The sequence below is a fragment of the Sinohyriopsis cumingii genome, chromosome 6, assembly GCF_028554795.1.
Source record: "Sinohyriopsis cumingii isolate HCF-2022 chromosome 6, ASM2855479v2, whole genome shotgun sequence".
Classification (NCBI taxonomy): domain Eukaryota; kingdom Metazoa; phylum Mollusca; class Bivalvia; order Unionida; family Unionidae; genus Sinohyriopsis; species Sinohyriopsis cumingii.
The window spans coordinates 119951433-119979271 of NC_142966.1; the positions used below are offsets into that span (position 1 = coordinate 119951433).

Sequence of the window (27839 nt, forward strand, 5' to 3'; positions counted from 1 at the left end):
ATATATATATATATATATATATATATATATATATATATATATATATACATACACTCTGTTATAGCAACAACTTGCCAATAAAATACCTACTGAGCCAAGCAAATTGAATATATTATCATAGATCGTCATTGTTAGCGTGAGCATGCGCACATTTTATAGTACCTTCTCGAACAGTACCAACATACACTGAACCATAATTGAACCTTTTTCTCAAACCTGTAAATTTGCGTCAGTTTGAAATATCAAGCAGGGGTCTGCCAAAGGGAAATGATATTAAATTTACACTTGTATGTGGCAAATTAACAAAGCTGAAGATTGCAAGGAAGAATTATTATTTTCCAGGAACAAGAAAAACTTTTGCTGTACATTTATAATAATAGAGGATTAAGATGAAGGCAGCTTGAACGTTTCGCCCATGTCAATGATTTCAACTTTCCCCAATCAGACCCTCTTTATTTAAAGACTGAGTTATATACAGGTATTCGGCTGTGAAAACTTCTTCGACCAAACTGATTTAAAAATGGCGGAGGTGAGTTTTTGGTTTAATATCTTGATATTATACACGTATTTTTTAAACAAATATATGTATTATCCTTGTACAGTCAAAACAACACGTAGTGTATATGTTGCCTAACAACTAACACGTAGGTTATATAATTCCGATGCGGTACAGCATGGGATAAACACCGATATTGATTGGTAGTTATATATATATATAAAAAAACAGTGGCATTCTAGATTATGAACAATTGGTATAGGTCCATGTTCACGAAGAAATGGAAACAGAAAGTGTTATCATGCACACATACATATATCAGCAAAAGAAAGCTGGATTAGGTGGGTTGATGGGTGGGGATTGAAAGTGAGACCCAAACTGCCGGTAATCGGGAGGGGGGGGGGGGCGTAGGACAAGTATGCGCAGCCCACGTACCCAAATAAATTATGTAATTGTAGCACAGTAAAATTTAATTTCATATATCTAATCGTGTCTTGGTCTGAATATTTGATACTAGTTAATACATCGTGAATTATAGTATTTTTTCATATTGTAGACATAGCCATGCCAAAACGTTCAGAGCAGTGGCGTACCAAGGGGGTTACCCCCCCCCCCCGTAACAAACAGAAAAAGAGGGGTAGCGGGGTACCATCGGGAGAATCGAAATACCAGTACAAGTTTTCAAACCATATTTTTAATGTCCTGCATTTTTCTTATTTCCAATTTGCTTATGAAATCACTGTAATGTTTAAAAATCTACTAATTTACATTTTAAAATTATTTGTGGAGATGCCAAAGGTAGGATCCGTCCCGAGTGCCAAATACTTTTGGTACGCCTCTGGCTCAAAGTATTTAATCTTGTCCGCATAATTTGTTTTGTCTTATACTTATTCTACTTCGTGAGAATCAATGACGAGGACACAGTAGTCGTAATGGAATTTACTGAAAAGAAACATTCTAGTGTAAGGCAAGGCTTGAATTGCGTACCCAATTGGGATACACGTACCCTGATAATGGTATAGAAATTAAAAACGCACACAGGCACACCATTATCCTCTGCCGTAAATGAAAATACGTTTATTTTAAATAAAATAAAGTTCTACACAATTTCAGTTTATAGTGTTATGTTTTGGAACCAGAAATAATCATCGTATCTTCTAGATATTTATGACAGTTTAAAATGGTGAACTGACGAAATTTGCTTTTGGGTAAATAAATATCACTTGATCAAACATTTGAAACGGCTAGAAGATGAATTCAAACGTTTGAAAAGTCTAGAAGTTGAATTCAAACGTTTGAAAAGGTTAGAGGTTGAATTCCAACATTTGAAAACGCTAGAAGTTGAATTCCAACATTTCAAAAGGCTAGAAGTTGAATTCCAAAATTTGAAAAGGGTAGAAGTTAAATTCCAACATTTGAAAAGGGTAGAAGTTGAATTCCAACATTTGAAAAAGCTAGAGGTTGAATTCCAACATTTGAAAAGGCTAGAAGTTGAATTCCAACATTTCAAAAGGCTAGAAGTTGAATTCCAACATTTGAAAAGGGTAGAAGTTGAATTCCAACATTTGAAAAGGCTAGAGGTTGAATTCCAACATTTGAAAAGGATAGAAGTTGAATTCCAACATTTGAAAAGGCTAGAAGTTGAATTCCAACATTTGAAAAGGCTAGAAGTTGAATTCCCAACATTTGAAAAGGGTAGAAGTTGAATTCAAACATTTGAAAAGGTTAGAAGTTGCATTCCAACATTTGAAAAGGCTAGAAGTTGAATTCCAACATTTGAAAAGGGTAGAAGTTGAATTCAAACATTTGAAAAGGCTAGAAGTTGAATTCCAACATTTGAAAAGGGTAGAAGTTGAATTCAAACATTTGAAAAGGCTAGAAGTTGAATTCCAACATTTGAAAAGGCTAGAAGTTCAATTCCAACATTTGAAAAGGGTAGAAGTTGAATTCCAATATTTGAAAAGGGTAGAAGTTGAATTCAAACATTTGAAAAGAGTATTAGTTGAATTCAAACATTTGAAAAGGCTAGAAGTTGAATTAAACGTTTGAAAAGGCTAGAAGTTGAATTCCAACATTTGAAAAGGCTAGAAGTTGAATTCCAACATTTGAAAAGGCTAGAAGTTGAATTCCAACATTTGAAAAGGCTAGAAGTTGAATTCCAACATTTGAAACGGCTAGAAGTTGAATTCCAACATTTGAAACGGCTAGAAGTTGAATTCCAACATTTGAAAAGGCTAGAAGATGAATTCAAACGTCTGAAAAGGCTAGAAGATGAATTGAAACGTTTGAAAAGGCTAGAAGATGAATTCAAACGTTTGAAAAGGCTAGAAGTTGAATTCAAACGTTTGAAACGGCTAGAAGTTGAATTCAAACGTTTGAAAAGGCTAGAAGATGAATTCCAACGTTTGAAAAGGCTAGAAGATGAATTCAAACGTTTGAAAAGGCTAGAAGATGAATTCAAACATTTGAAAAGGCTAGAAGATGAATTCCAACATTTGAAACGGCTAGAAGTTGAATTCAAACGTTTGAAAAGGCTAGAAGATGAATTCCAACGTTTGAAAAGGCTAGAAGATAAATTCAAACGTTTGAAAAGGTTAGAAGTTGAATTCCAACATTTGAAAAGGCTAGAAGTTGAATTCCAACATTTGAAAAGGCTAGAAGATGAATTCCAACATTTGAAAAGGCTAGAAGTTGAATTCCAACATTTGAAAAGGCTAGAAGATGAATTCCAACATTTGAAAAGGCTAGAAGATGAATTCAAACGTTTGAAAAGGCTAGAAGTTGAATTCCAACATTTGAAAAGGGTAGAAGTTGAATTCCAACATTTGAAAAGGCTAGAAGTTGAATTCCAACATTTGAAAAGGCTAGAAGTTGAATTCCAACATTTGAAAAGGCTAGAAGTTGAATTCCAACATTTGAAAAGGCTAGAAGATGAATTCCAACATTTGAAAAGGCTAGAAGATGAATTCAAACGTTTGAAAAGGCTAGAAGTTGAATTCCAACATTTGAAAAGGGTAGAAGTTGAATTCAAACATTTGAAAAGGCTAGAAGTTGAATTCCAACATTTCAAAAGGCTAGAAGTTGAATTCCAACATTTGAAAAGGGTAGAAGTTGAATTCCAACATTTGAAAAGGCTAGAGGTTGAATTCCAACATTTGAAAAGGCTAGAAGTTGAATTCCAACATTTGAAAAGGCTAGAAGTTGAATTCCAACATTTGAAAAGGCTAGAAGTTGAATTCCCAACATTTGAAAAGGGTAGAAGTTGAATTCAAACATTTGAAAAGGCTAGCAGTTGCATTCCAACATTTGAAAAGGCTAGAAGTTGAATTCCAACATTTGAAAAGGGTAGAAGTTGAATTCAAACATTTGAAAAGGCTAGAAGTTGAATTCCAACATTTGAAAAGGGTAGAAGTTGAATTCCAACATTTGAAAAGGCTAGAAGTTGAATTCCAACATTTGAAAAGGCTAGAAGTTGAATTCCAACATTTGAAAAGGCTAGAAGTTGAATTCCAACATTTGAAAAGGGTAGAAGTTGAATTCCAACATTTGAAAAGGGTAGAAGTTGAATTCAAACATTTGAAAAGAGTATTAGCTGAATTCAAACATTTGAAAAGGCTAGAAGTTGAATTAAACGTTTGAAAAGGCTAGAAGTTGAATTCCAACATTTGAAAAGGCTAGAAGTTGAATTCCAACATTTGAAAAGGCTAGAAGTTGAATTCCAACATTTGAAACGGCTAGAAGTTGAATTCCAACATTTGAAACGGCTAGAAGTTGAATTCCAACATTTGAAAAGGCTAGAAGATGAATTCAAACGTCTGAAAAGGCTAGAAGATGAATTGAAACGTTTGAAAAGGCTAGAAGATGAATTCAAACGTTTGAAAAGGCTAGAAGTTGAATTCAAACGTTTGAAACGGCTAGAAGTTGAATTCAAACGTTTGAAAAGGCTAGAAGATGAATTCCAACGTTTGAAAAGGCTAGAAGATGAATTCAAACGTTTGAAAAGGCTAGAAGATGAATTCAAACATTTGAAAAGGCTAGAAGATGAATTCCAACATTTGAAACGGCTAGAAGTTGAATTCAAACGTTTGAAAAGGCTAGAAGATAAATTCAAACGTTTGAAAAGGTTAGAAGTTGAATTCCAACATTTGAAAAGGCTAGAAGTTGAATTCCAACATTTGAAAAGGCTAGAAGTTGAATTCCAACATTTGAAAAGGCTAGAAGATGAATTCAAACGTTTGAAAAGGCTAGAAGTTGAATTCCAACATTTGAAAAGGCTAGAAGATGAATTCCAACATTTGAAAAGGCTAGAAGATGAATTCAAACGTTTGAAAAGGCTAGAAGTTGAATTCCAACATTTGAAAAGGCTAGAAGTTGAATTCCAACATTTGAAAAGGCTAGAAGATGAATTCCAACATTTGAAAAGGCTAGAAGTTGAATTCCAACATTTGAAAAGACTAGAAGATGAATTCCAACATTTGAAAAGGCTAGAAGATGAATTCAAACGTTTGAAAAGGCTAGAAGTTGAATTCCAACATTTGAAAAGGCTAGAAGTTGAATTCCAACATTTGAAAAGGCTAGAAGATGAATTCAAACGTTTGAAAAGGCTAGAAGTTGAATTCCAACATTTGAAAAGGCTAGAAGATGAATTCAAACGTTTGAAAAGGCTAGAAGTTGAATTCCAACATTTGAAAAGGCTACAAGATGAATTCCAACATTTGAATAGGCTAGAAGTTGAATTCAAACATTTGAAAAGGCTAAAAGTTGAATTCAAACATTTGAAAAGGGTAGAAGTTGAATTCCAACATTTGAAAAGGCTAGAAGTTGAATTCCAACATTTGAAAAGGCTAGAAGTTGAATTCCAACATTTGAAAAGGGTAGAAGCTGAATTCCAACATTTGAAAAGGGTAGAAGTTGAATTCAAACATCTGAAAAGGCTAGAAGTTGAATTCCAACATTTGAAAATGGTAGAAGTTGAATTCCAACATTTGAAAAGGCTAGAAGTTGAATTCAAACATCTGAAAAGGCTAGAAGTTGAATTCCAACATTTGAAAAGGCTAGAAGTTGAATTCAAACATTTGGAAATGGTAGAAGTTGAATTCAAACATCTGAAAAGGCTAGAAGTTGAATTCCAACATTTGAAACGGCTAGAAGATGAATTCCAACATTTGAATAGGCTAGAAGTTGAATTCCAACATTTGAAAAGGCTAGAAGTTGCATTCCAACATTTGAAAAGGGTAGAAGTTGAATTCCAACATTTGAAAAGGCTAGAAGTTGAATTCAAACATTTGAATAGGCTAGAAGTTGAATTCCAACATTTGAAAAGGCTAGAAGATGAATTCAAACGTTTGAAAAGGGTAGAAGTTGAATTCCAACATTTGAAAAGGCTAGAAGATGAATTCAAACGTTTGAAAAGGCTAGAAGCTGAATTCCAACATTTGAAAAGGCTAGAAGATGAATTCCAACATTTGAATAGGCTAGAAGTTGAATTCCAACATTTGAAAAGGCTAGAGGTTGAATTCCAACATTTGAAAAGGCTAGAAGTTGAATTCCAACATTTGAAAAGGCTAGAAGTTGAATTCCAACATTTGAAAAGGCTAGAAGTTGAATTCCCAACATTTGAAAAGGGTAGAAGTTGAATTCAAACATTTGAAAAGGTTAGAAGTTGCATTCCAACATTTGAAAAGGCTAGAAGTTGAATTCCAACATTTGAAAAGGGTAGAAGTTGAATTCAAACATTTGAAAAGGCTAGAAGTTGAATTCCAACATTTGAAAAGGGTAGAAGTTGAATTCAAACATTTGAAAAGGCTAGAAGTTGAATTCCAACATTTGAAAAGGCTAGAAGTTGAATTCCAACATTTGAATAGGCTAGAAGTTGAATTACAACACTTGAAAAGGGTAGAAGTTGAATTCAAACATTTGGAAATGGTAGAAGTTGAATTCAAACATTTGAATAGGCTAGAAGTTGAATTCCAACATTTGAAAAGGCTAGAAGATGAATTCAAACGTTTGAAAAGGGTAGAAGTTGAATTCCAACATTTGAAAAGGCTAGAAGATGAATTCAAACGTTTGAAAAGGCTAGAAGCTGAATTCCAACATTTGAAAAGGCTAGAAGATGAATTCCAACATTTGAATAGGCTAGAAGTTGAATTCCAACATTTGAAAAGGCTAGAGGTTGAATTCCAACATTTGAAAAGGCTAGAAGTTGAATTCCAACATTTGAAAAGGCTAGAAGTTGAATTCCAACATTTGAAAAGGCTAGAAGTTGAATTCCCAACATTTGAAAAGGGTAGAAGTTGAATTCAAACATTTGAAAAGGCTAGAAGTTGAATTCCAACATTTGAAAAGGGTAGAAGTTGAATTCAAACATTTGAAAAGGCTAGAAGTTGAATTCCAACATTTGAAAAGGCTAGAAGTTGAATTCCAACATTTGAAAAGGGTAGAAGTTGAATTCCAACATTTGAAAAGGGTAGAAGTTGAATTCAAACATTTGAAAAGAGTATTAGTTGAATTCAAACATTTGAAAAGGCTAGAAGTTGAATTAAACGTTTGAAAAGGCTAGAAGTTGAATTCCAACATTTGAAAAGGCTAGAAGTTGAATTCCAACATTTGAAAAGGCTAGAAGTTGAATTCCAACATTTGAAAAGGCTAGAAGTTGAATCCCAACATTTGAAACGGCTAGAAGTTGAATTCCAACATCTGAAACGGCTAGAAGTTGAATTCCAACATTTGAAAAGGCTAGAAGATGAATTCAAACGTCTGAAAAGGCTAGAAGATGAATTGAAACGTTTGAAAAGGCTAGAAGTTGAATTCAAACGTTTGAAACGGCTAGAAGTTGAATTCAAACGTTTGAAAAGGCTAGAAGATGAATTCCAACGTTTGAAAAGGCTAGAAGATGAATTCAAACGTTTGAAAAGGCTAGAAGACGAATTCAAACATTTGAAAAGGCTAGAAGATGAATTCCAACATTTGAAACGGCTAGAAGTTGAATTCAAACGTTTGAAAAGGCTAGAAGATGAATTCCAACGTTTGAAAAGGCTAGAAGATAAATTCAAACGTTTGAAAAGGTTAGAAGTTGAATTCCAACATTTGAAAAGGCTAGAAGTTGAATTCCAACATTTGAAAAGGCTAGAAGTTGAATTCCAACATTTGAAAAAGCTAGAAGATGAATTCAAACGTTTGAAAAGGCTAGAAGTTGAATTCCAACATTTGAAAAGGCTAGAAGATGAATTCCAACATTTGAAAAGGCTAGAAGATGAATTCAAACGTTTGAAAAGGCTAGAAGTTGAATTCCAACATTTGAAAAGGCTAGAAGATGAATTCCAACATTTGAAAAGGCTAGAAGTTGAATTCCAACATTTGAAAAGGCTAGAAGATGAATTCCAACATTTGAAAAGGCTAGAAGATGAATTCAACCGTTTGAAAAGGCTAGAAGTTGAATTCCAACATTTCAAAAGGGTAGAAGTTGAATTCCAACATTTGAAAAGGCTAGAAGTTGAATTCCAACATTTGAAAAGGCTAGAAGATGAATTCCAACATTTGAAAAGGCTAGAAGTTGAATTCCAACATTTGAAAAGGCTAGAAGATGAATTCCAACATTTGAAAAGGCTAGAAGATGAATTCAAACGTTTGAAAAGGCTAGAAGTTGAATTCCAACATCTGAAAAGGCTAGAAGTTGAATTCCAACATTTGAAAAGGCTAGAAGTTGAATTCAAACATTTGGAAATGGTAGAAGTTGAATTCAAACATCTGAAAAGGCTAGAAGTTGAATTCCAACATTTGAAACGGCTAGAAGATGAATTCCAACATTTGAATAGGCTAGAAGTTGAATTCCAACATTTGAAAAGGCTAGAAGTTGAATTCCAACATTTGAAAAGGGTAGAAGTTGAATTCCAACATTTGAAAAGGCTAGAAGTTGAATTCAAACATTTGAATAGGCTAGAAGTTGAATTCCAACATTTGAAAAGGCTAGAAGATGAATTCAAACGTTTGAAAAGGGTAGAAGTTGAATTCCAACATTTGAAAAGGCTAGAAGATGAATTCAAACGTTTGAAAAGGCTAGAAGCTGAATTCCAACATTTGAAAAGGCTAGAAGATGAATTCCAACATTTGAATAGGCTAGAAGTTGAATTCCAACATTTGAAAAGGCTAGAGGTTGAATTCCAACATTTGAAAAGGCTAGAAGTTGAATTCCAACATTTGAAAAGGCTAGAAGTTGAATTCCAATATTTGAAAAGGCTAGAAGTTGAATTCCCAACATTTGAAACGGGTAGAAGTTGAATTCAAACATTTGAAAAGGTTAGAAGTTGCATTCCAACATTTGAAAAGGCTAGAAGTTGAATTCCAACATTTGAAAAGGGTAGAAGTTGAATTCAAACATTTGAAAAGGCTAGAAGTTGAATTCCAACATTTGAAAAGGGTAGAAGTTGAATTCCAACATTTGAAAAGGCTAGAAGTTGAATTCCAACATTTGAAAAGGCTAGAAGTTGAATTCCAACATTTGAATAGGCTAGAAGTTGAATTCCAACATTTGAAAAGGGTAGAAGTTGAATTCAAACATTTGGAAATGGTAGAAGTTGAATTCAAACATTTGAATAGGCTAGAAGTTGAATTCCAACATTTGAAAAGGCTAGAAGATGAATTCAAACGTTTGAAAAGGGTAGAAGTTGAATTCCAACATTTGAAAAGGCTAGAAGATGAATTCAAACGTTTGAAAAGGCTAGAAGCTGAATTCCAACATTTGAAAAGGCTAGAAGATGAATTCCAACATTTGAATAGGCTAGAAGTTGAATTCCAACATTTGAAAAGGCTAGAGGTTGAATTCCAACATTTGAAAAGGCTAGAAGTTGAATTCCAACATTTGAAAAGGCTAGAAGTTGAATTCCAACATTTGAAAAGGCTAGAAGTTGAATTCCCAACATTTGAAAAGGGTAGAAGTTGAATTCAAACATTTGAAAAGGCTAGAAGTTGAATTCCAACATTTGAAAAGGGTAGAAGTTGAATTCAAACATTTGAAAAGGCTAGAAGTTGAATTCCAACATTTGAAAAGGCTAGAAGTTGAATTCCAACATTTGAAAAGGCTAGAAGTTGAATTCCAACATTTGAAAAGGGTAGAAGTTGAATTCAAACATTTGAAAAGAGTATTAGTTGAATTCAAACATTTGAAAAGGCTAGAAGTTGAATTAAACGTTTGAAAAGGCTAGAAGTTGAATTCCAACATTTGAAAAGGCTAGAAGTTGAATTCCAACATTTGAAAAGGCTAGAAGTTGAATTCCAACATTTGAAAAGGCTAGAAGTTGAATTCCAACATTTGAAACGGCTAGAAGTTTAATTCCAACATTTGAAACGGCTAGAAGTTGAATTCCAACATTTGAAAAGGCTAGAAGATGAATTCAAACGTCTGAAAAGGCTAGAAGATGAATTGAAACGTTTGAAAAGGCTAGAAGATGAATTCAAACGTTTGAAAAGGCTAGAAGTTGAATTCAAACGTTTGAAACGGCTAGAAGTTGAATTCAAACGTTTGAAAAGGCTAGAAGATGAATTCCAACGTTTGAAAAGGCTAGAAGATGAATTCAAACGTTTGAAAAGGCTAGAAGATGAATTCAAACATTTGAAAAGGCTAGAAGATGAATTCCAACATTTGAAACGGCTAGAAGTTGAATTCAAACGTTTGAAAAGGCTAGAAGATGAATTCCAACGTTTGAAAAGGCTAGAAGATAAATTCAAACGTTTGAAAAGGTTAGAAGTTGAATTCCAACATTTGAAAAGGCTAGAAGTTGAATTCCAACATTTGAAAAGGCTAGAAGTTGAATTCCAACATTTGAAAAAGCTAGAAGATGAATTCAAACGTTTGAAAAGGCTAGAAGTTGAATTCCAACATTTGAAAAGGCTAGAAGATGAATTCCAACATTTGAAAAGGCTAGAAGATGAATTCAAACGTTTGAAAAGGCTAGAAGTTGAATTCCAACATTTGAAAAGGCTAGAAGATGAATTCCAACATTTGAAAAGGCTAGAAGTTGAATTCCAACATTTGAAAAGGCTAGAAGATGAATTCCAACATTTGAAAAGGCTAGAAGATGAATTCAAACGTTTGAAAAGGCTAGAAGTTGAATTCCAACATTTGAAAAGGGTAGAAGTTGAATTCCAACATTTGAAAAGGCTAGAAGTTGAATTCCAACATTTGAAAAGGCTAGAAGTTGAATTCCAACATTTGAAAAGGCTAGAAGTTGAATTCCAACATTTGAAAAGGCTAGAAGATGAATTCCAACATTTGAAAAGGCTAGAAGATGAATTCAAACGTTTGAAAAGGCTAGAAGTTGAATTCCAACATTTGAAAAGGGTAGAAGTTGAATTCAAACATTTGAAAAGGCTAGAAGATGAATTCCAACATTTCAAAAGGCTAGAAGTTGAATTCCAACATTTGAAAAGGGTAGAAGTTGAATTCCAACATTTGAAAAGGCTAGAGGTTGAATTCCAACATTTGAAAAGGCTAGAAGTTGAATTCCAACATTTGAAAAGGCTAGAAGTTGAATTCCAACATTTGAAAAGGCTAGAAGTTGAATTCCCAACATTTGAAAAGGGTAGAAGTTGAATTCAAACATTTGAAAAGGCTAGAAGTTGCATTCCAACATTTGAAAAGGCTAGAAGTTGAATTCCAACATTTGAAAAGGGTAGAAGTTGAATTCAAACATTTGAAAAGGCTAGAAGTTGAATTCCAACATTTGAAAAGGGTAGAAGTTGAATTCCAACATTTGAAAAGGCTAGAAGTTGAATTCCAACATTTGAAAAGGCTAGAAGTTGAATTCCAACATTTGAAAAGGCTAGAAGTTGAATTCCAACATTTGAAAAGGGTAGAAGTTGAATTCCAACATTTGAAAAGGGTAGAAGTTGAATTCAAACATTTGAAAAGAGTATTAGTTGAATTCAAACATTTGAAAAGGCTAGAAGTTGAATTAAACGTTTGAAAAGGGTAGAAGTTGAATTCCAACATTTGAAAAGGCTAGAAGTTGAATTCCAACATTTGAAAAGGCTAGAAGTTGAATTCCAACATTTGAAACGGCTAGAAGTTGAATTCCAACATTTGAAACGGCTAGAAGTTGAATTCCAACATTTGAAAAGGCTAGAAGATGAATTCAAACGTCTGAAAAGGCTAGAAGATGAATTGAAACGTTTGAAAAGGCTAGAAGATGAATTCAAACGTTTGAAAAGGCTAGAAGTTGAATTCAAACGTTTGAAACGGCTAGAAGTTGAATTCAAACGTTTGAAAAGGCTAGAAGATGAATTCCAACGTTTGAAAAGGCTAGAAGATGAATTCAAACGTTTGAAAAGGCTAGAAGATGAATTCAAACATTTGAAAAGGCTAGAAGATGAATTCCAACATTTGAAACGGCTAGAAGTTGAATTCAAACGTTTGAAAAGGCTAGAAGATAAATTCAAACGTTTGAAAAGGTTAGAAGTTGAATTCCAACATTTGAAAAGGCTAGAAGTTGAATTCCAACATTTGAAAAGGCTAGAAGTTGAATTCCAACATTTGAAAAGGCTAGAAGATGAATTCAAACGTTTGAAAAGGCTAGAAGTTGAATTCCAACATTTGAAAAGGCTAGAAGATGAATTCCAACATTTGAAAAGGCTAGAAGATGAATTCAAACGTTTGAAAAGGCTAGAAGTTGAATTCCAACATTTGGAAAGGCTAGAAGTTGAATTCCAACATTTGAAAAGGCTAGAAGATGAATTCCAACATTTGAAAAGGCTAGAAGTTGAATTCCAACATTTGAAAAGGCTAGAAGATGAATTCCAACATTTGAAAAGGCTAGAAGATGAATTCAAACGTTTGAAAAGGCTAGAAGTTGAATTCCAACATTTGAAAAGGCTAGAAGTTGAATTCCAACATTTGAAAAGGCTAGAAGATGAATTCAAACGTTTGAAAAGGCTAGAAGTTGAATTCCAACATTTGAAAAGGCTAGAAGATGAATTCAAACGTTTGAAAAGGCTAGAAGTTGAATTCCAACATTTGAAAAGGCTACAAGATGAATTCCAACATTTGAAAAGGCTAGAAGTTGAATTCAAACATTTGAAAAGGCTAAAAGTTGAATTCAAACATTTGAAAAGGGTAGAAGTTGAATTCCAACATTTGAAAAGGCTAGAAGTTGAATTCCAACATTTGAAAAGGCTAGAAGTTGAATTCCAACATTTGAAAAGGGTAGAAGCTGAATTCCAACATTTGAAAAGGGTAGAAGTTGAATTCAAACATCTGAAAAGGCTAGAAGTTGAATTCCAACATTTGAAAATGGTAGAAGTTGAATTCCAACATTTGAAAAGGCTAGAAGTTGAATTCAAACATCTGAAAAGGCTAGAAGTTGAATTCCAACATTTGAAAAGGCTAGAAGTTGAATTCCAACATTTGAATAGGCTAGAAGATGAATTCCAACATTTGAATAGGCTAGAAGTTGAATTCAAACATTTGAAAAGGCTAAAAGTTGAATTCAAACATTTGAAAAGGGTAGAAGTTGAATTCCAACATTTGAAAAGGCTAGAAGTTGAATTCCAACATTTGAAAAGGCTAGAAGTTGAATTCCAACATTTGAAAAGGGTAGAAGCTGAATTCCAACATTTGAAAAGGGTAGAAGTTGAATTCCAACATTTGAAACGGCTAGAAGTTGAATTCCAACATTTGAAAAGGCTAGAAGATGAATTCCAACATTTGAAAAGGCTAGAAGATGAATTCAAACGTCTGAAAAGGCTAGAAGATGAATTGAAACGTTTGAAAAGGCTAGAAGATGAATTCAAACGTTTGAAAAGGCTAGAAGTTGAATTCAAACGTTTGAAACGGCTAGAAGTTGAATTCAAACGTTTGAAAAGGCTAGAAGATGAATTCCAACGTTTGAAAAGGCTAGAAGATGAATTCAAACGTTTGAAAAGGCTAGAAGATGAATTCAAACATTTGAAAAGGCTAGAAGATGAATTCCAACATTTGAAACGGCTAGAAGTTGAATTCAAACGTTTGAAAAGGCTAGAAGATGAATTCCAACGTTTGAAAAGGCTAGAAGATAAATTCAAACGTTTGAAAAGGTTAGAAGTTGAATTCCAACATTTGAAAAGGCTAGAAGTTGAATTCCAACATTTGAAAAGGCTAGAAGTTGAATTCCAACATTTGAAAAAGCTAGAAGATGAATTCAAACGTTTGAAAAGGCTAGAAGTTGAATTCCAACATTTGAAAAGGCTAGAAGATGAATTCCAACATTTGAAAAGGCTAGAAGATGAATTCAAACGTTTGAAAAGGCTAGAAGTTGAATTCCAACATTTGAAAAGGCTAGAAGATGAATTCCAACATTTGAAAAGGCTAGAAGTTGAATTCCAACATTTGAAAAGGCTAGAAGATGAATTCCAACATTTGAAAAGGCTAGAAGATGAATTCAAACGTTTGAAAAGGCTAGAAGTTGAATTCCAACATTTGAAAAGGGTAGAAGTTGAATTCCAACATTTGAAAAGGCTAGAAGTTGAATTCCAACATTTGAAAAGGCTAGAAGTTGAATTCCAACATTTGAAAAGGCTAGAAGTTGAATTCCAACATTTGAAAAGGCTAGAAGATGAATTCCAACATTTGAAAAGGCTAGAAGATGAATTCAAACGTTTGAAAAGGCTAGAAGTTGAATTCCAACATTTGAAAAGGGTAGAAGTTGAATTCAAACATTTGAAAAGGCTAGAAGATGAATTCCAACATTTCAAAAGGCTAGAAGTTGAATTCCAACATTTGAAAAGGGTAGAAGTTGAATTCCAACATTTGAAAAGGCTAGAGGTTGAATTCCAACATTTGAAAAGGCTAGAAGTTGAATTCCAACATTTGAAAAGGCTAGAAGTTGAATTCCAACATTTGAAAAGGCTAGAAGTTGAATTCCCAACATTTGAAAAGGGTAGAAGTTGAATTCAAACATTTGAAAAGGCTAGAAGTTGCATTCCAACATTTGAAAAGGCTAGAAGTTGAATTCCAACATTTGAAAAGGGTAGAAGTTGAATTCAAACATTTGAAAAGGCTAGAAGTTGAATTCCAACATTTGAAAAGGGTAGAAGTTGAATTCCAACATTTGAAAAGGCTAGAAGTTGAATTCCAACATTTGAAAAGGCTAGAAGTTGAATTCCAACATTTGAAAAGGCTAGAAGTTGAATTCCAACATTTGAAAAGGGTAGAAGTTGAATTCCAACATTTGAAAAGGGTAGAAGTTGAATTCAAACATTTGAAAAGAGTATTAGTTGAATTCAAACATTTGAAAAGGCTAGAAGTTGAATTAAACGTTTGAAAAGGGTAGAAGTTGAATTCCAACATTTGAAAAGGCTAGAAGTTGAATTCCAACATTTGAAAAGGCTAGAAGTTGAATTCCAACATTTGAAACGGCTAGAAGTTGAATTCCAACATTTGAAACGGCTAGAAGTTGAATTCCAACATTTGAAAAGGCTAGAAGATGAATTCAAACGTCTGAAAAGGCTAGAAGATGAATTGAAACGTTTGAAAAGGCTAGAAGATGAATTCAAACGTTTGAAAAGGCTAGAAGTTGAATTCAAACGTTTGAAACGGCTAGAAGTTGAATTCAAACGTTTGAAAAGGCTAGAAGATGAATTCCAACGTTTGAAAAGGCTAGAAGATGAATTCAAACGTTTGAAAAGGCTAGAAGATGAATTCAAACATTTGAAAAGGCTAGAAGATGAATTCCAACATTTGAAACGGCTAGAAGTTGAATTCAAACGTTTGAAAAGGCTAGAAGATAAATTCAAACGTTTGAAAAGGTTAGAAGTTGAATTCCAACATTTGAAAAGGCTAGAAGTTGAATTCCAACATTTGAAAAGGCTAGAAGTTGAATTCCAACATTTGAAAAGGCTAGAAGATGAATTCAAACGTTTGAAAAGGCTAGAAGTTGAATTCCAACATTTGAAAAGGCTAGAAGATGAATTCCAACATTTGAAAAGGCTAGAAGATGAATTCAAACGTTTGAAAAGGCTAGAAGTTGAATTCCAACATTTGGAAAGGCTAGAAGTTGAATTCCAACATTTGAAAAGGCTAGAAGATGAATTCCAACATTTGAAAAGGCTAGAAGTTGAATTCCAACATTTGAAAAGGCTAGAAGATGAATTCCAACATTTGAAAAGGCTAGAAGATGAATTCAAACGTTTGAAAAGGCTAGAAGTTGAATTCCAACATTTGAAAAGGCTAGAAGTTGAATTCCAACATTTGAAAAGGCTAGAAGATGAATTCAAACGTTTGAAAAGGCTAGAAGTTGAATTCCAACATTTGAAAAGGCTAGAAGATGAATTCAAACGTTTGAAAAGGCTAGAAGTTGAATTCCAACATTTGAAAAGGCTACAAGATGAATTCCAACATTTGAAAAGGCTAGAAGTTGAATTCAAACATTTGAAAAGGCTAAAAGTTGAATTCAAACATTTGAAAAGGGTAGAAGTTGAATTCCAACATTTGAAAAGGCTAGAAGTTGAATTCCAACATTTGAAAAGGCTAGAAGTTGAATTCCAACATTTGAAAAGGGTAGAAGCTGAATTCCAACATTTGAAAAGGGTAGAAGTTGAATTCAAACATCTGAAAAGGCTAGAAGTTGAATTCCAACATTTGAAAATGGTAGAAGTTGAATTCCAACATTTGAAAAGGCTAGAAGTTGAATTCAAACATCTGAAAAGGCTAGAAGTTGAATTCCAACATTTGAAAAGGCTAGAAGTTGAATTCAAACATTTGGAAATGGTAGAAGTTGAATTCAAACATCTGAAAAGGCTAGAAGTTGAATTCCAACATTTGAAACGGCTAGAAGATGAATTCCAACATTTGAATAGGCTAGAAGTTGAATTCCAACATTTGAAAAGGCTAGAAGTTGAATTCCAACATTTGAAAAGGGTAGAAGTTGAATTCCAACATTTGAAAAGGCTAGAAGTTGAATTCAAACATTTGAATAGGCTAGAAGTTGAATTCCAACATTTGAAAAGGCTAGAAGATGAATTCAAACGTTTGAAAAGGGTAGAAGTTGAATTCCAACATTTGAAAAGGCTAGAAGATGAATTCAAACGTTTGAAAAGGCTAGAAGCTGAATTCCAACATTTGAAAAGGCTAGAAGATGAATTCCAACATTTGAATAGGCTAGAAGTTGAATTCAAACATTTGAAAAGGCTAAAAGTTGAATTCAAACATTTGAAAAGGGTAGAAGTTGAATTCCAACATTTGAAAAGGCTAGAAGTTGAATTCCAACATTTGAAAAGGCTAGAAGTTGAATTCCAACATTTGAAAAGGGTAGAAGCTGAATTCCAACATTTGAAAAGGGTAGAAGTTGAATTCAAACATTTGAAAAGAGTAGAAGTTGAATTCAAACATTTGAAAAGGCTAGGAGTTGAATTAAACGTTTGAAAAGGGTAGAAGTTGAATTCCAACATTTGAAAAGGGTAGAAGTTGAATTCCAACATTTGAAAAGGCTAGAAGTTGAATTCCAACATTTGAAAAGGCTAGAAGTTGAATTCCAACATTTGAAACGGCTAGAAGTTGAATTCCAACATTTGAAACGGCTAGAAGTTGAATTCCAACATTTGAAAAGGCTAGAAGATGAATTCCAACATTTGAAAAGGCTAGAAGATGAATTCAAACGTCTGAAAAGGCTAGAAGATGAATTGAAACGTTTGAAACGGCTAGAAGATGAATTCAAACGTTTGAAAAGGCTAGAAGTTGAATTCAAACGTTTGAAACGGCTAGAAGTTGAATTCAAACATTTGAAAAGGCTAGAAGATGAATTCAAACATTTGAAAAGGCTAGAAGATGAATTCCAACATTTGAAACGGCTAGAAGTTGAATTCAAACGTTTGAAAAGGCTAGAAGATGAATTCCAACGTTTGAAAAGGCTAGAAGATAAATTCAAACGTTTGAAAAGGTTAGAAGTTGAATTCCAACATTTGAAAAGGCTAGAAGTTGAATTCCAACATTTGAAAAGGCTAGAAGTTGAATTCCAACATTTGAAAAGGCTAGAAGATGAATTCAAACGTTTGAAAAGGCTAGAAGTTGAATTCCAACATTTGAAAAGGCTAGAAGATGAATTCCAACATTTGAAAAGGCTAGAAGATGAATTCAAACGTTTGAAAAGGCTAGAAGTTGAATTCCAACATTTGAAAAGGCTAGAAGTTGAATTCCAACATTTGAAAAGGCTAGAAGATGAATTCAAACGTTTGAAAAGGCTAGAAGTCGAATTCCAACATTTGAAAAGGCTAGAAGATGAATTCAAACGTTTGAAAAGGCTAGAAGTTGAATTCCAACATTTGAAAAGGCTAGAAGATGAATTCCAACATTTGAATAGGCTAGAAGTTGAATTCAAACATTTGAAAAGGCTAAAAGTTGAATTCAAACATTTGAAAAGGGTAGAAGTTGAATTCCAACATTTGAAAAGGCTAGAAGTTGAATTCCAACATTTGAAAAGGGTAGAAGGTGAATTCCAACATTTGAAAAGGGTAGAAGTTGAATTCAAACATCTGAAAAGGCTAGAGGTTGAATTCCAACATTTGAAAAGGCTAGAAGTTGAATTCCAACATTTGAAAAGGGTAGAAGTTGAATTCAAACATTTGAAAAGGGTAGAAGTTGAATTCAAACATCTGAAAAGGCTAGAAGTTGAATTCCAACATTTGAAAAGGCTAGAAGTTGAATTCCAACATTTGAATAGGCTAGAAGTTGAATTCCAACATTTGAAACGGCTAGAAGTTGAATTCAAACGTTTGAAAAGGCTAGAAGTTGAATTCCAACATTTGAAAAGGCTAGAAGTTGAATTCCAACATTTGAATAGGCTAGAAGTTGAATTCCAACATTTGAAAAGGCTAGAAGTTGAATTCCAACATTTGAATAGGCTAGAAGTTGAATTCCAACATTTGAAAAGGCTAGAAGTTGAATTCCAACATTTGAAAAGGCTAGAAGATGAATTCAAACGTTTGAAAAGGCTAGAAGTTGAATTCCAACATTTGAAAAGGCTAGAAGATGAATTCCAACATTTGAAAAGGCTAGAAGATGAATTCAAACGTTTGAAAAGGCTAGAAGTTGAATTCCAACATTTGAAAAGGCTAGAAGTTGAATTCCAACATTTGAAAAGGCTAGAAGATGAATTCCAACATTTGAAAAGGCTAGAAGTTGAATTCCAACATTTGAAAAGGCTAGAAGATGAATTCCAACATTTGAAAAGGCTAGAAGATGAATTCAAACGTTTGAAAAGGCTAGAAGTTGAATTCCAACATTTGAAAAGGCTAGAAGTTGAATTCCAACATTTGAAAAGGCTAGAAGATGAATTCAAACGTTTGAAAAGGCTAGAAGTTGAATTCCAACATTTGAAAAGGCTAGAAGATGAATTCAAACGTTTGAAAAGGCTAGAAGTTGAATTCCAACATTTGAAAAGGCTACAAGATGAATTCCAACATTTGAATAGGCTAGAAGTTGAATTCAAACATTTGAAAAGGCTAAAAGTTGAATTCAAACATTTGAAAAGGATAGAAGTTGAATTCCAACATTTGAAAAGGCTAGAAGTTGAATTCCAACATTTGAAAAGGCTAGAAGTTGAATTCCAACATTTGAAAAGGGTAGAAGCTGAATTCCAACATTTGAAAAGGGTAGAAGTTGAATTCAAACATCTGAAAAGGCTAGAAGTTGAATTCAAACATTTGAAAAGGCTAGAAGATGAATTCCAACATTTGAAAAGGCTAGAAGTTGAATTCCAACATTTGAAAAGGCTAGAAGTTGAATTCCAACATTTGAAAAGGGTAGAAGTTGAATTCCAACATTTGAAAAGGCTAGAAGTTGAATTCAAACATTTGAATAGGCTAGAAGTTGAATTCCAACATTTGAAAAGGCTAGAAGATGAATTCAAACGTTTGAAAAGGCTAGAAGTTGAATTCCAACATTTGAAAAGGCTAGAAGATGAATTCAAACGTTTGAAAAGGCTAGAAGTTGAATTCCAACATTTGAAAAGGGTAGAAGTTGAATTCAAACATTTGAAAAGGGTAGAAGTTGAATTCAAACATCTGAAAAGGCTAGAAGTTGAATTCAAACATTTGAAAAAGCTAGAAGTTGAATTCCAACATTTGAAAAGGGTAGAAGTTGAATTCCAACATTTGAAAAGGCTAGAAGTTGAATTCCAACATTTGAAAAGGCTAGAAGTTGAATTCCAACATTTGAAAAGGGTAGAAGTTGAATTCCAACACTTGAATAGGCTAGAAGTTGAATTCCAACATTTGAAAAGGCTAGAAGTTGAATTCCAACATTTGAAAAGGCTAGAAGCTGAATTCCAACATTTGAAAAGGCTAGAAGTTGAATTCCAACACTTGAAAAGGCTAGAAGTTGAATTCAAATTTTGATAAGGCTAGAAGTTGAATTCCAACATTTGAAAAGGCTAGAAGTTGAATTCCAACATTTGAAAAGGCTAGAAGATGAATTCAAACATTTGAAAAGGCTAGAAGTTGAATTCCAACATTTGAAAAGGCTAGAAGTTGAATAGATTTGAAGGTGAGCTTGAGGCACTCGAGATGTAATTAACAGAGGATTGCCTGTATATGACACATACATACATACATACATACATACATACATACTAAGGAAACAAGTATTTCTTTCCTGACCACTCTCGTCAAATTATCTGCAACCCATGTTTCTATATATAACTATGTCAACTTTATATTTTTTCCAATAAAACATTTAAAAGTGACAGTTGATATTAATCTTTCATCAAAAGTGATAACAATTGTAATGGAAAATATTTAATATTACACAAGAAAAGATACACGCGTAATTACTGCAATATCTTCGCAGGCAAAACTATCCAGAGGAAAGTATCATTTTCTTAATCACGAAATAATAAATGTGAAAACAAAAATCTACTTATCAAGGGAGATAACTCAGACAAGATTAATCTTCAAATGGAATTCTTTTGATCACAGCTTGTAATCCAAGGAAAACATCTTTCTGATGGTACAAACATGTGAATAATTACTTCGACGTCGTGATAAAATGGAGAAGAAAAAAGAAGAAAAAAACAACAGAAAAGAGTGTTTTAGGACCAATGAAAATTATTGTTAGCAAGAGAAAACCTAACAATTTAAAACAACTTCTTACCAGGACTATATTTAGCTTCATTGTAAGAGACGCCTGGGTAACCAAATGTCGTAAGAGTAGGTGCAAAATACGTTCTCTCTCTCTCTCTCTCTCTCTCTCTCTCTGTGATTTGGATATTTAATGAAGTTTTAGTAGGTGCAGAATACGTTCGGTGTGTGTGTGAGTGTGAGTGTGTTTAAGATTTTAACGTAGTTTTAGCAATATTTCAGTCATATCGATACGACGTCTGCAGTGTTGAAATTTATAGTGATGTCTAGCACTGGGGCATATAGCCTCAGATATGTAGCATGATGTCCCACCCAGTCACATTATCCTGACACCAGGCCGACCAGTCCTAACACTAACCTCTTAATACTGAGCGCCTAGCGAGGCAGCTGTTAGTATCATTTTTTGGTATAATTCTACCAGGGTTAGAACTCGCGACCTCCCGCATCCGAAGCGGACACTGTAACCAAATAGGCCATCAGTGCGCTCAAAATACGTTTTACTAGGATAAAAGGAACTCTATTAATTCAAAAGAAGAAAGAGAATGACACCATCCAGCAAACAAGAAAGAGGATGACAGTACATATACAGCAAACAAAACAGACTTTATGTTATTAAAAGTTTATAAAAGTTACATAACTGTCAGGTGGAGAATTTAAAGTCCTTCCCTTACATAAATTATTTACTGATATAACTATTCAATAGAAGAATGGGGACTTTATTACATTCTTCAACCAGATCTTCACAGTTTTCACTAATTATTCTTGATTCATAAAAAATGAAATCGGAATACTTTGAATATTATATGAATAATCTGTTACATTTTCAGAAATTGACCGCACAAAATCTAAATTGGTTGTTTTAAATAATATGGTTCATTTTCTACGTTGTATCAATACACTAATGCGCTTTCATAACATACTATATATGGTCTGTATTTAATTAATTTGGTAGAGGACACTCTAGTGGAGTGTAGAATCAGAGTCCATTCCCTATCGAAGTTGGAATTCGCCGACACCATTTGGTGTCGATATGGGGTAGCCGCTTACTAGCCGGCCCAGCAACTTTGAACTACCTTTCATCGAGATATACCCGCATACCTGCGAGAGTTGTATAGTCATGTGACTCGGGATGCAAATGGCCAGATCCATGGCCAAATTGATTTAATATTATTAATTTATGAAATGTAAATTGTAAGCAATCTCATATTTAGAACTTCCAGATATGTCTGACAGTATCCAAACGGTGATTCCTGTTTCCTTTTTGATGTTGCGTTTCAGAATCATTGATGAAGTATGCCCCTTATTTCAATTAATGTAGTAAAGATTTTAAGTTTATATAATTTTCAGTTCCATTGTTATGATTTAGGCAATTTTCATTATGTATACAGCAGTAGAAAAAATTACCAGTTTGTTTTATGTAAAAAATAAAGTTGCCGCTGGGAGACAGACATGATGAAAAGGCAAAATGCTTATGATCGTGCTCAACCCGACAAAACCAGTCATTGAGAATATGTGTTTATGAATCACACAACTGGCAACATAAGTGGCCAGTTATAATAAATGTATCCATCAAGTTCATATGTAATCATGCAATTTAAACCTAATAGATAGGTAGTATTCATCCAATGTTTCTTTTCTAACAGACATTCTAGATTAAAATTACAATTGGCTTAAATGAAAAATCTCGTAAATTATGGAAGCCGTCATTAGAATACGTGGAGATAAGAGATAAAAAGACGGATCAAAAAAACTAATTATGCCAAATGTATTTTTGTTCACACATTCAGGTATCTGCTGACAGGTTTGTCCAACATATTTCTTTTTACAAGTTATCAAGAAAATAAAGTTAGATATTGCATAGTTAGAATCACAACGCATCTTAAATGTTTCTTAAATTGTACCGCGACTCAAGTATCTTCATTAATGAGCAAAAATCTGGGTATATTATATTTAGTTGATGAATCATGACTTTTACACATTTACTAACCTTGACTCATTTTGTATTTACATGTGCTAAAATTGTGGAATATGATGTCAACCATCTTGCCCTATTCTTCAGTTTTATTTTTCATATCTAATAGACATACTTATAGTTCGTCTTTGCCTCCTATTATTAGTTTTGCTTATATATATATATAAGTTAGTCCATTCTAAAATACCAATATCATTCTTGTGTCCACTTTACTTTGCTTTAGTGAGCCAGGGACTATGAAGGCTGCTTACTGATTTCCCAAGTTTTAGACTTAGTGTTTATTTTAATACAAGTGTTGTATATAGAAGTTTGTTTATATCTCGCCTTATAAACAATGAGATGACTAAAATAACAATGACGACCCATTATATATATATACTTTGAAAGTGAAAATGTATCTACCTGAAAAGCATACATGATCATGACTCGAGAGTGATTTTGACTGATATACTGTTGAATTAACAACAGTTAATTTTTATATATCCCATATATTAATATACACATCGACACACACACAAACACACACACACACACACACACACATATATATATATATATATATATATATATATATATAGAGAGAGAGAGAGAGAGAGAGAGAGAGAGAGAGAGAGAAATAAATAGACAGACAGATTAGCAGCTTACACAGATAACACTTTAGCCAATGAACTATCTCTTATTTCATTAATGCTTATCATTACAGCTCTCGGAAGAGGACCGACGGAGTGAGTACATGATCGCCCATGGATACTATATATATATATATATATATATATATATATATATATATATATATATATATAGAGAGAGAGAGAGAGAGAGAGAGAGAGAGAGAGAGATCGAGAGATCACATGATCGCTGTGTTATTTGCGGTAATGCCAATGTATGATAATTTTAGATATGTAACACGCGGACTAGCATCATATGACATCATAAATGGATGCCATATCATTATCAAAGGACAATCGAACTTGTTTAGATAGAACCGAAACAAAATTATCTAATGCACCTATTTTCAATTTCTTCATTAAGATAAACAAGAAAAACTCATTTAGAGTTTTGCATTTGTACTTTCAGGATGTAATCGGATTTTCAACTATTTAGACGTGGACAGATCAGGACAACTGAGCGGAAAGGAGTTTATGATCGCAGTGAGGCTGCTTGGGATAAATCCCACAAAAGAGGAAGTAACTAGAATAATGTCAAAGTTCGATAAGGATGGTAAGTTAGAAAGAAGATAATAAAATCAAAACTATGTAAATTCAACAATTCTGACTGATTAAAGTTGCTAAAAGGGGCTAACATTTCGATGGAGATCGTAGGCTTCGTAAGTTCCACTGCGGAATCGGACCCAGCAATGAATCATAGACAAATCTCATATGGTTTATGTTTCGACAGAGATTCTTGACAAAATGTATAAGAAAAAGATTCAGTAAGGTTTGGCAAGAAATAGCATGTTCTGGCAATGAACATGCTAGGACGAAAATTGTATATAAATAATGTTAAGAACGACACGTGGTGTATGCACGTTAAACGTATTGAGTTATTTAAAGTTGCCGTGTTGATATGACTGATAACCTCGTCAGATTTAGAATGCGATTAAAAAAAAAAAAAAAAAAAAAACACACAGAGGCTGTTTTTGATCACAGATAGTGAAGACAATGAAGAAAATTGTAACCCTAATAACATGTGGTATTGACATAACTGGACGGATCCATAAACCGAACTGCTCGCCTGCCACAAATTGCTCGCGGTGAAATATAACTTTTAACTTTTTTTCTGAACCCCATAAAGTAAATCTTTAATTCTGGAGGAAATTATTACACATATACTTGATTTCATTCTTTGTTCACAAATGAGACCCCCAAAAATGATAACTTGAATCATTTCTGAAATGCCTTACTATCAACTCAGTGACCTGACCTACATGATCGCTTGAAAGTTAAAGGAGACCAGAAACCAATGGAAATATAGAATAATAATAAAAGTACTATAGCAGAAAACCTTATTCTGAAGTATCATCTGCGACCGTAATGCCAATATTTAAATATTGGTCTATCTTCTAGGAGCTGAATTTCCGTGACCTCATATGCAAAATTTCCGCGCCTATTCGGTTACTTTCGGGATCTGACGTCATAGTAGCGACTCCAGCAGCCCAAGTGGGAGTTGCCAGAGTAAAAGACAATACCGTTTTGCGTTGCTTAAGGGTGTAATAGAACATTAAAGAAAGCCTGTGGACATAATATTTTTTTCTTTCCCGAAAGATAAAGGCATCATGAAAGAATGGGTACATTATTACAAACGAGTTGATTTCAAAGCAACACCATACAGTACTATGTGCTCGTTACATTTCTCAAAGGAATGTTACGAAAGGGATCATGAAAAAATAGCAGCTCAAAGATACGCAAATGCTAGGCCTAGACTAAAGTTGGCGCTGTTCCAGACAAACCTTTGGACATTTTAAATCCTGGGAAAAGAGTTAAACGTGTGAGTTACGAAAATAGGCAGAAGGACGAGTAAGTGACCACAAAATGCAACAATCAATCCACATATCTTTTATCTAAAACAGCAGTGCTAAAAACAAATCTGATAGCCCGACACCCTGGGCCCCTTCTGGTTTTAGTTCCGGCCCATCCTGTATTCAAAGTGAGGTGCCCGTCAGGCTTGTCGAAACAAAAATGGTTTGCCTGAGGAAACTTTGATCGCGCTGGTGAAATGAGTAAATGTATTTTCAAGATGTTGACATACATGCCTTAACACGGCACAATTTAAATCAAATCACCACTGTCCTAGGTGAAATTTAGATTTGATTTTAATCAAATGGAAGCTTTGCTAAAAATAAGATTCTAAACCTGTCGTGTTTCGAGAAAACACAATTTTCAGTAATCTTATAAAAATTAATTTAAAAAAAAAATGCATTGTATACATGCATTATGCATAAACGGTAATCTGTATTAATTGGAACTGATATAAAACTATTCCTTGGGCAGTTTAAAAAGCAGCTATTAAAAAAAAAGGTAAAAGTTTCACATTAACTGTCTGACAATAGAACGGGGGGGGGGTGGTGGGGGGCTATTGACCCCCCCCCCCTCTTGCCCCAATGTGCGACCGCCCATTTGACGTGCCTTTTCTCGCTGTGATACGCCTTATTATTCCCCCATGACAAGTCCCTTTTGCATATTCTGGTCAGTTCTGGCTAAACTGAAAAATAGCTAAAGTTTTGATTTAAGTACGCAAACAATAAAGCCGGTGTGACTAATGAACAGAATCCTTATCCTTGCATTGATCTTGTGAAAAGGACTGCCCTTCGGACATACTTCAAAGAAACCATGTTCGACAGTGTGTGTATGTGTAAGCACCAGCAATTGATTACCAAATAAACGATGCCTATTTTGTTGTTACTTACGATGCCATGGACTTCATTTTAACAGTTCAAATCTGCAGTCACAAGTTACCGTACATGTGGCAACTGTTTTTCTCAAGTTTTATACCCCACCTTATTTCCTTAGGTTTAAGTCTTAATGCATGTAACACTGTTTGCTGATTAAAATATTTATTCAGAATTAGTTCTTTAGGGCCACATATATTGCATGGTATATTTTGTTTTATTCCTTGTAATTTAATCATGGTAATTAAACTTTTCATATACGGTAGAGGAATGTCAGGTGTTAACTGGCCGAATTTCTTTGGCGGAAATGGAGATGCGATTCTGTTTGCAGAGAAAATTTCAACGTGATCATTCATTTAAGCTAATTGGTGACAATTTTATTCTTTTAATTATTTTTTTTTTTTACTATAGTACTGTTGTAGTTGTTTAAAAAATCTGAAATTTACTTGAATAATGTTTAATTTTCACGTTCTATTTACTGAAGAAGAAAAAAAGAAGAAAAAAACTGTTGTATGATATTAATTATTTCGTCCAGTGCCGGATTTAGACGTGTGTGATTTTAATTTTTAACGTAGCTTTAACAATTTTTCAATCATATCGCTACGATGTCAGTAGTGTGGCAGTTTAGACTGTGGATTGCATACGTTATATTTAAAAATGGTTTGGGGTTGGGTTTTTTTCTTCTGACAAATGAAAATTGACAGACATAATGTAATAATCGGGACTTCGCTGCGCCAGATTGAGAGATATTACCAAAATGTGGTCTCCTGTCTGCCTCGCTCGCCAATGTTTATGTTTGTATTCGAGGACTGGCTAGTATTGCGTCACGGTACCACGTGATCTGTCGTCTCATTAAAACTCGGAAAAACTCGGCAATTTACGGAATCTTGGTATCTTCCACGCAATATAATCACTGCCCGCTTACGATATTTAATTTATAAACATTGCAGTCGAATTACAATCTGTAGAGAATTACATATGTAAAAGGAAAATTTTGATTTCTAGTCTCCTTTAAGCTTATAGTCTTAACCCAGCCACTAAAACAATCTAAACATATGGAAAATAAAATTAATGAATTTGCAAATACTTAGTATTGATCTCTCAGCCAGTCGTTGTAGGTGAGATAAGCATACACTTCAGTGATGTCTATTGAAAGAATGAGTAATAAAGATGTATCGTTAGTAGTATTGGTCATATGCAAAGAAAAAGGGTTGCTTATTTACTTGTACAACTGTAGTAGTAGCAGCAATGCCACTAGTATAATATGTAGCTGCAGCAGCAACTGTAGTAGAAATTGTATTAGTGGTGGTGATGGAAATAGTTCTTTAATATTTAATCTGATGGATGCATATTATACGTGTTGGTTTGTCGAGCACTCAATCTTATGTTATATTTCTTCATTTATTTCGGTATTTCCAATTGATCAGGGAACGCCCAGCTCAATCTTGAAGAGTTTGAAGGCATGATGGTCGACTTTCTAATGAACAGACAGTATTTCGCTTCCAAGCTGGAGGAGGCATTCACAGTTTTCGCCGGCGCTGACCGGAAGCTGAACAAGGAAGAATTCAGGAATATTCTACAGAATTTGGGAGAGGACAAATTGACAGACGAAGAAGTGGAAGAGCTATTTGGTGATATGGACGTTGACAATGATGGGATGCTCGATATTGATGGCAAGTATCGTTATAAACTGTAACAAAGTCAGTCATTTTTCTTTTTACTGTTAATTTTCTTTCCTTCCTGCCTTTTGCGCTTCTATCGTTTCCATTTTTTTTTTCTTTCGCTTTGTTTTAGCTTACCCTGTTGTTTTCATGTCGTTTTACGCTGGACTTGAACTATGCCTGAATCACAAGAAGAAAGGGAACATTGGGGCTGCAGGAGAC

At 33.8% G+C, this 27839-nt stretch overlaps 1 protein-coding gene across 1 annotated transcript in view; it reads left to right on the forward strand.

Annotated features, from left to right (window-relative positions):
- Positions 1–407: 407 nt before the first annotated feature.
- The window catches only part of LOC149797836 (neo-calmodulin-like), a 28479-nt gene continuing 1047 nt past the window's right edge, over positions 408–27839 (forward strand). Inside the window, exons 1-4 of the mRNA XM_089962852.1 lie at positions 408–529; positions 23272–23293; positions 23646–23789; positions 27384–27629. Coding sequence (XP_089818978.1) covers positions 521–529; positions 23272–23293; positions 23646–23789; positions 27384–27629 — 421 coding nt within the window. The 5' untranslated portion in view covers positions 408–520. The remainder of the gene's footprint in view (positions 530–23271; positions 23294–23645; positions 23790–27383; positions 27630–27839) is intronic.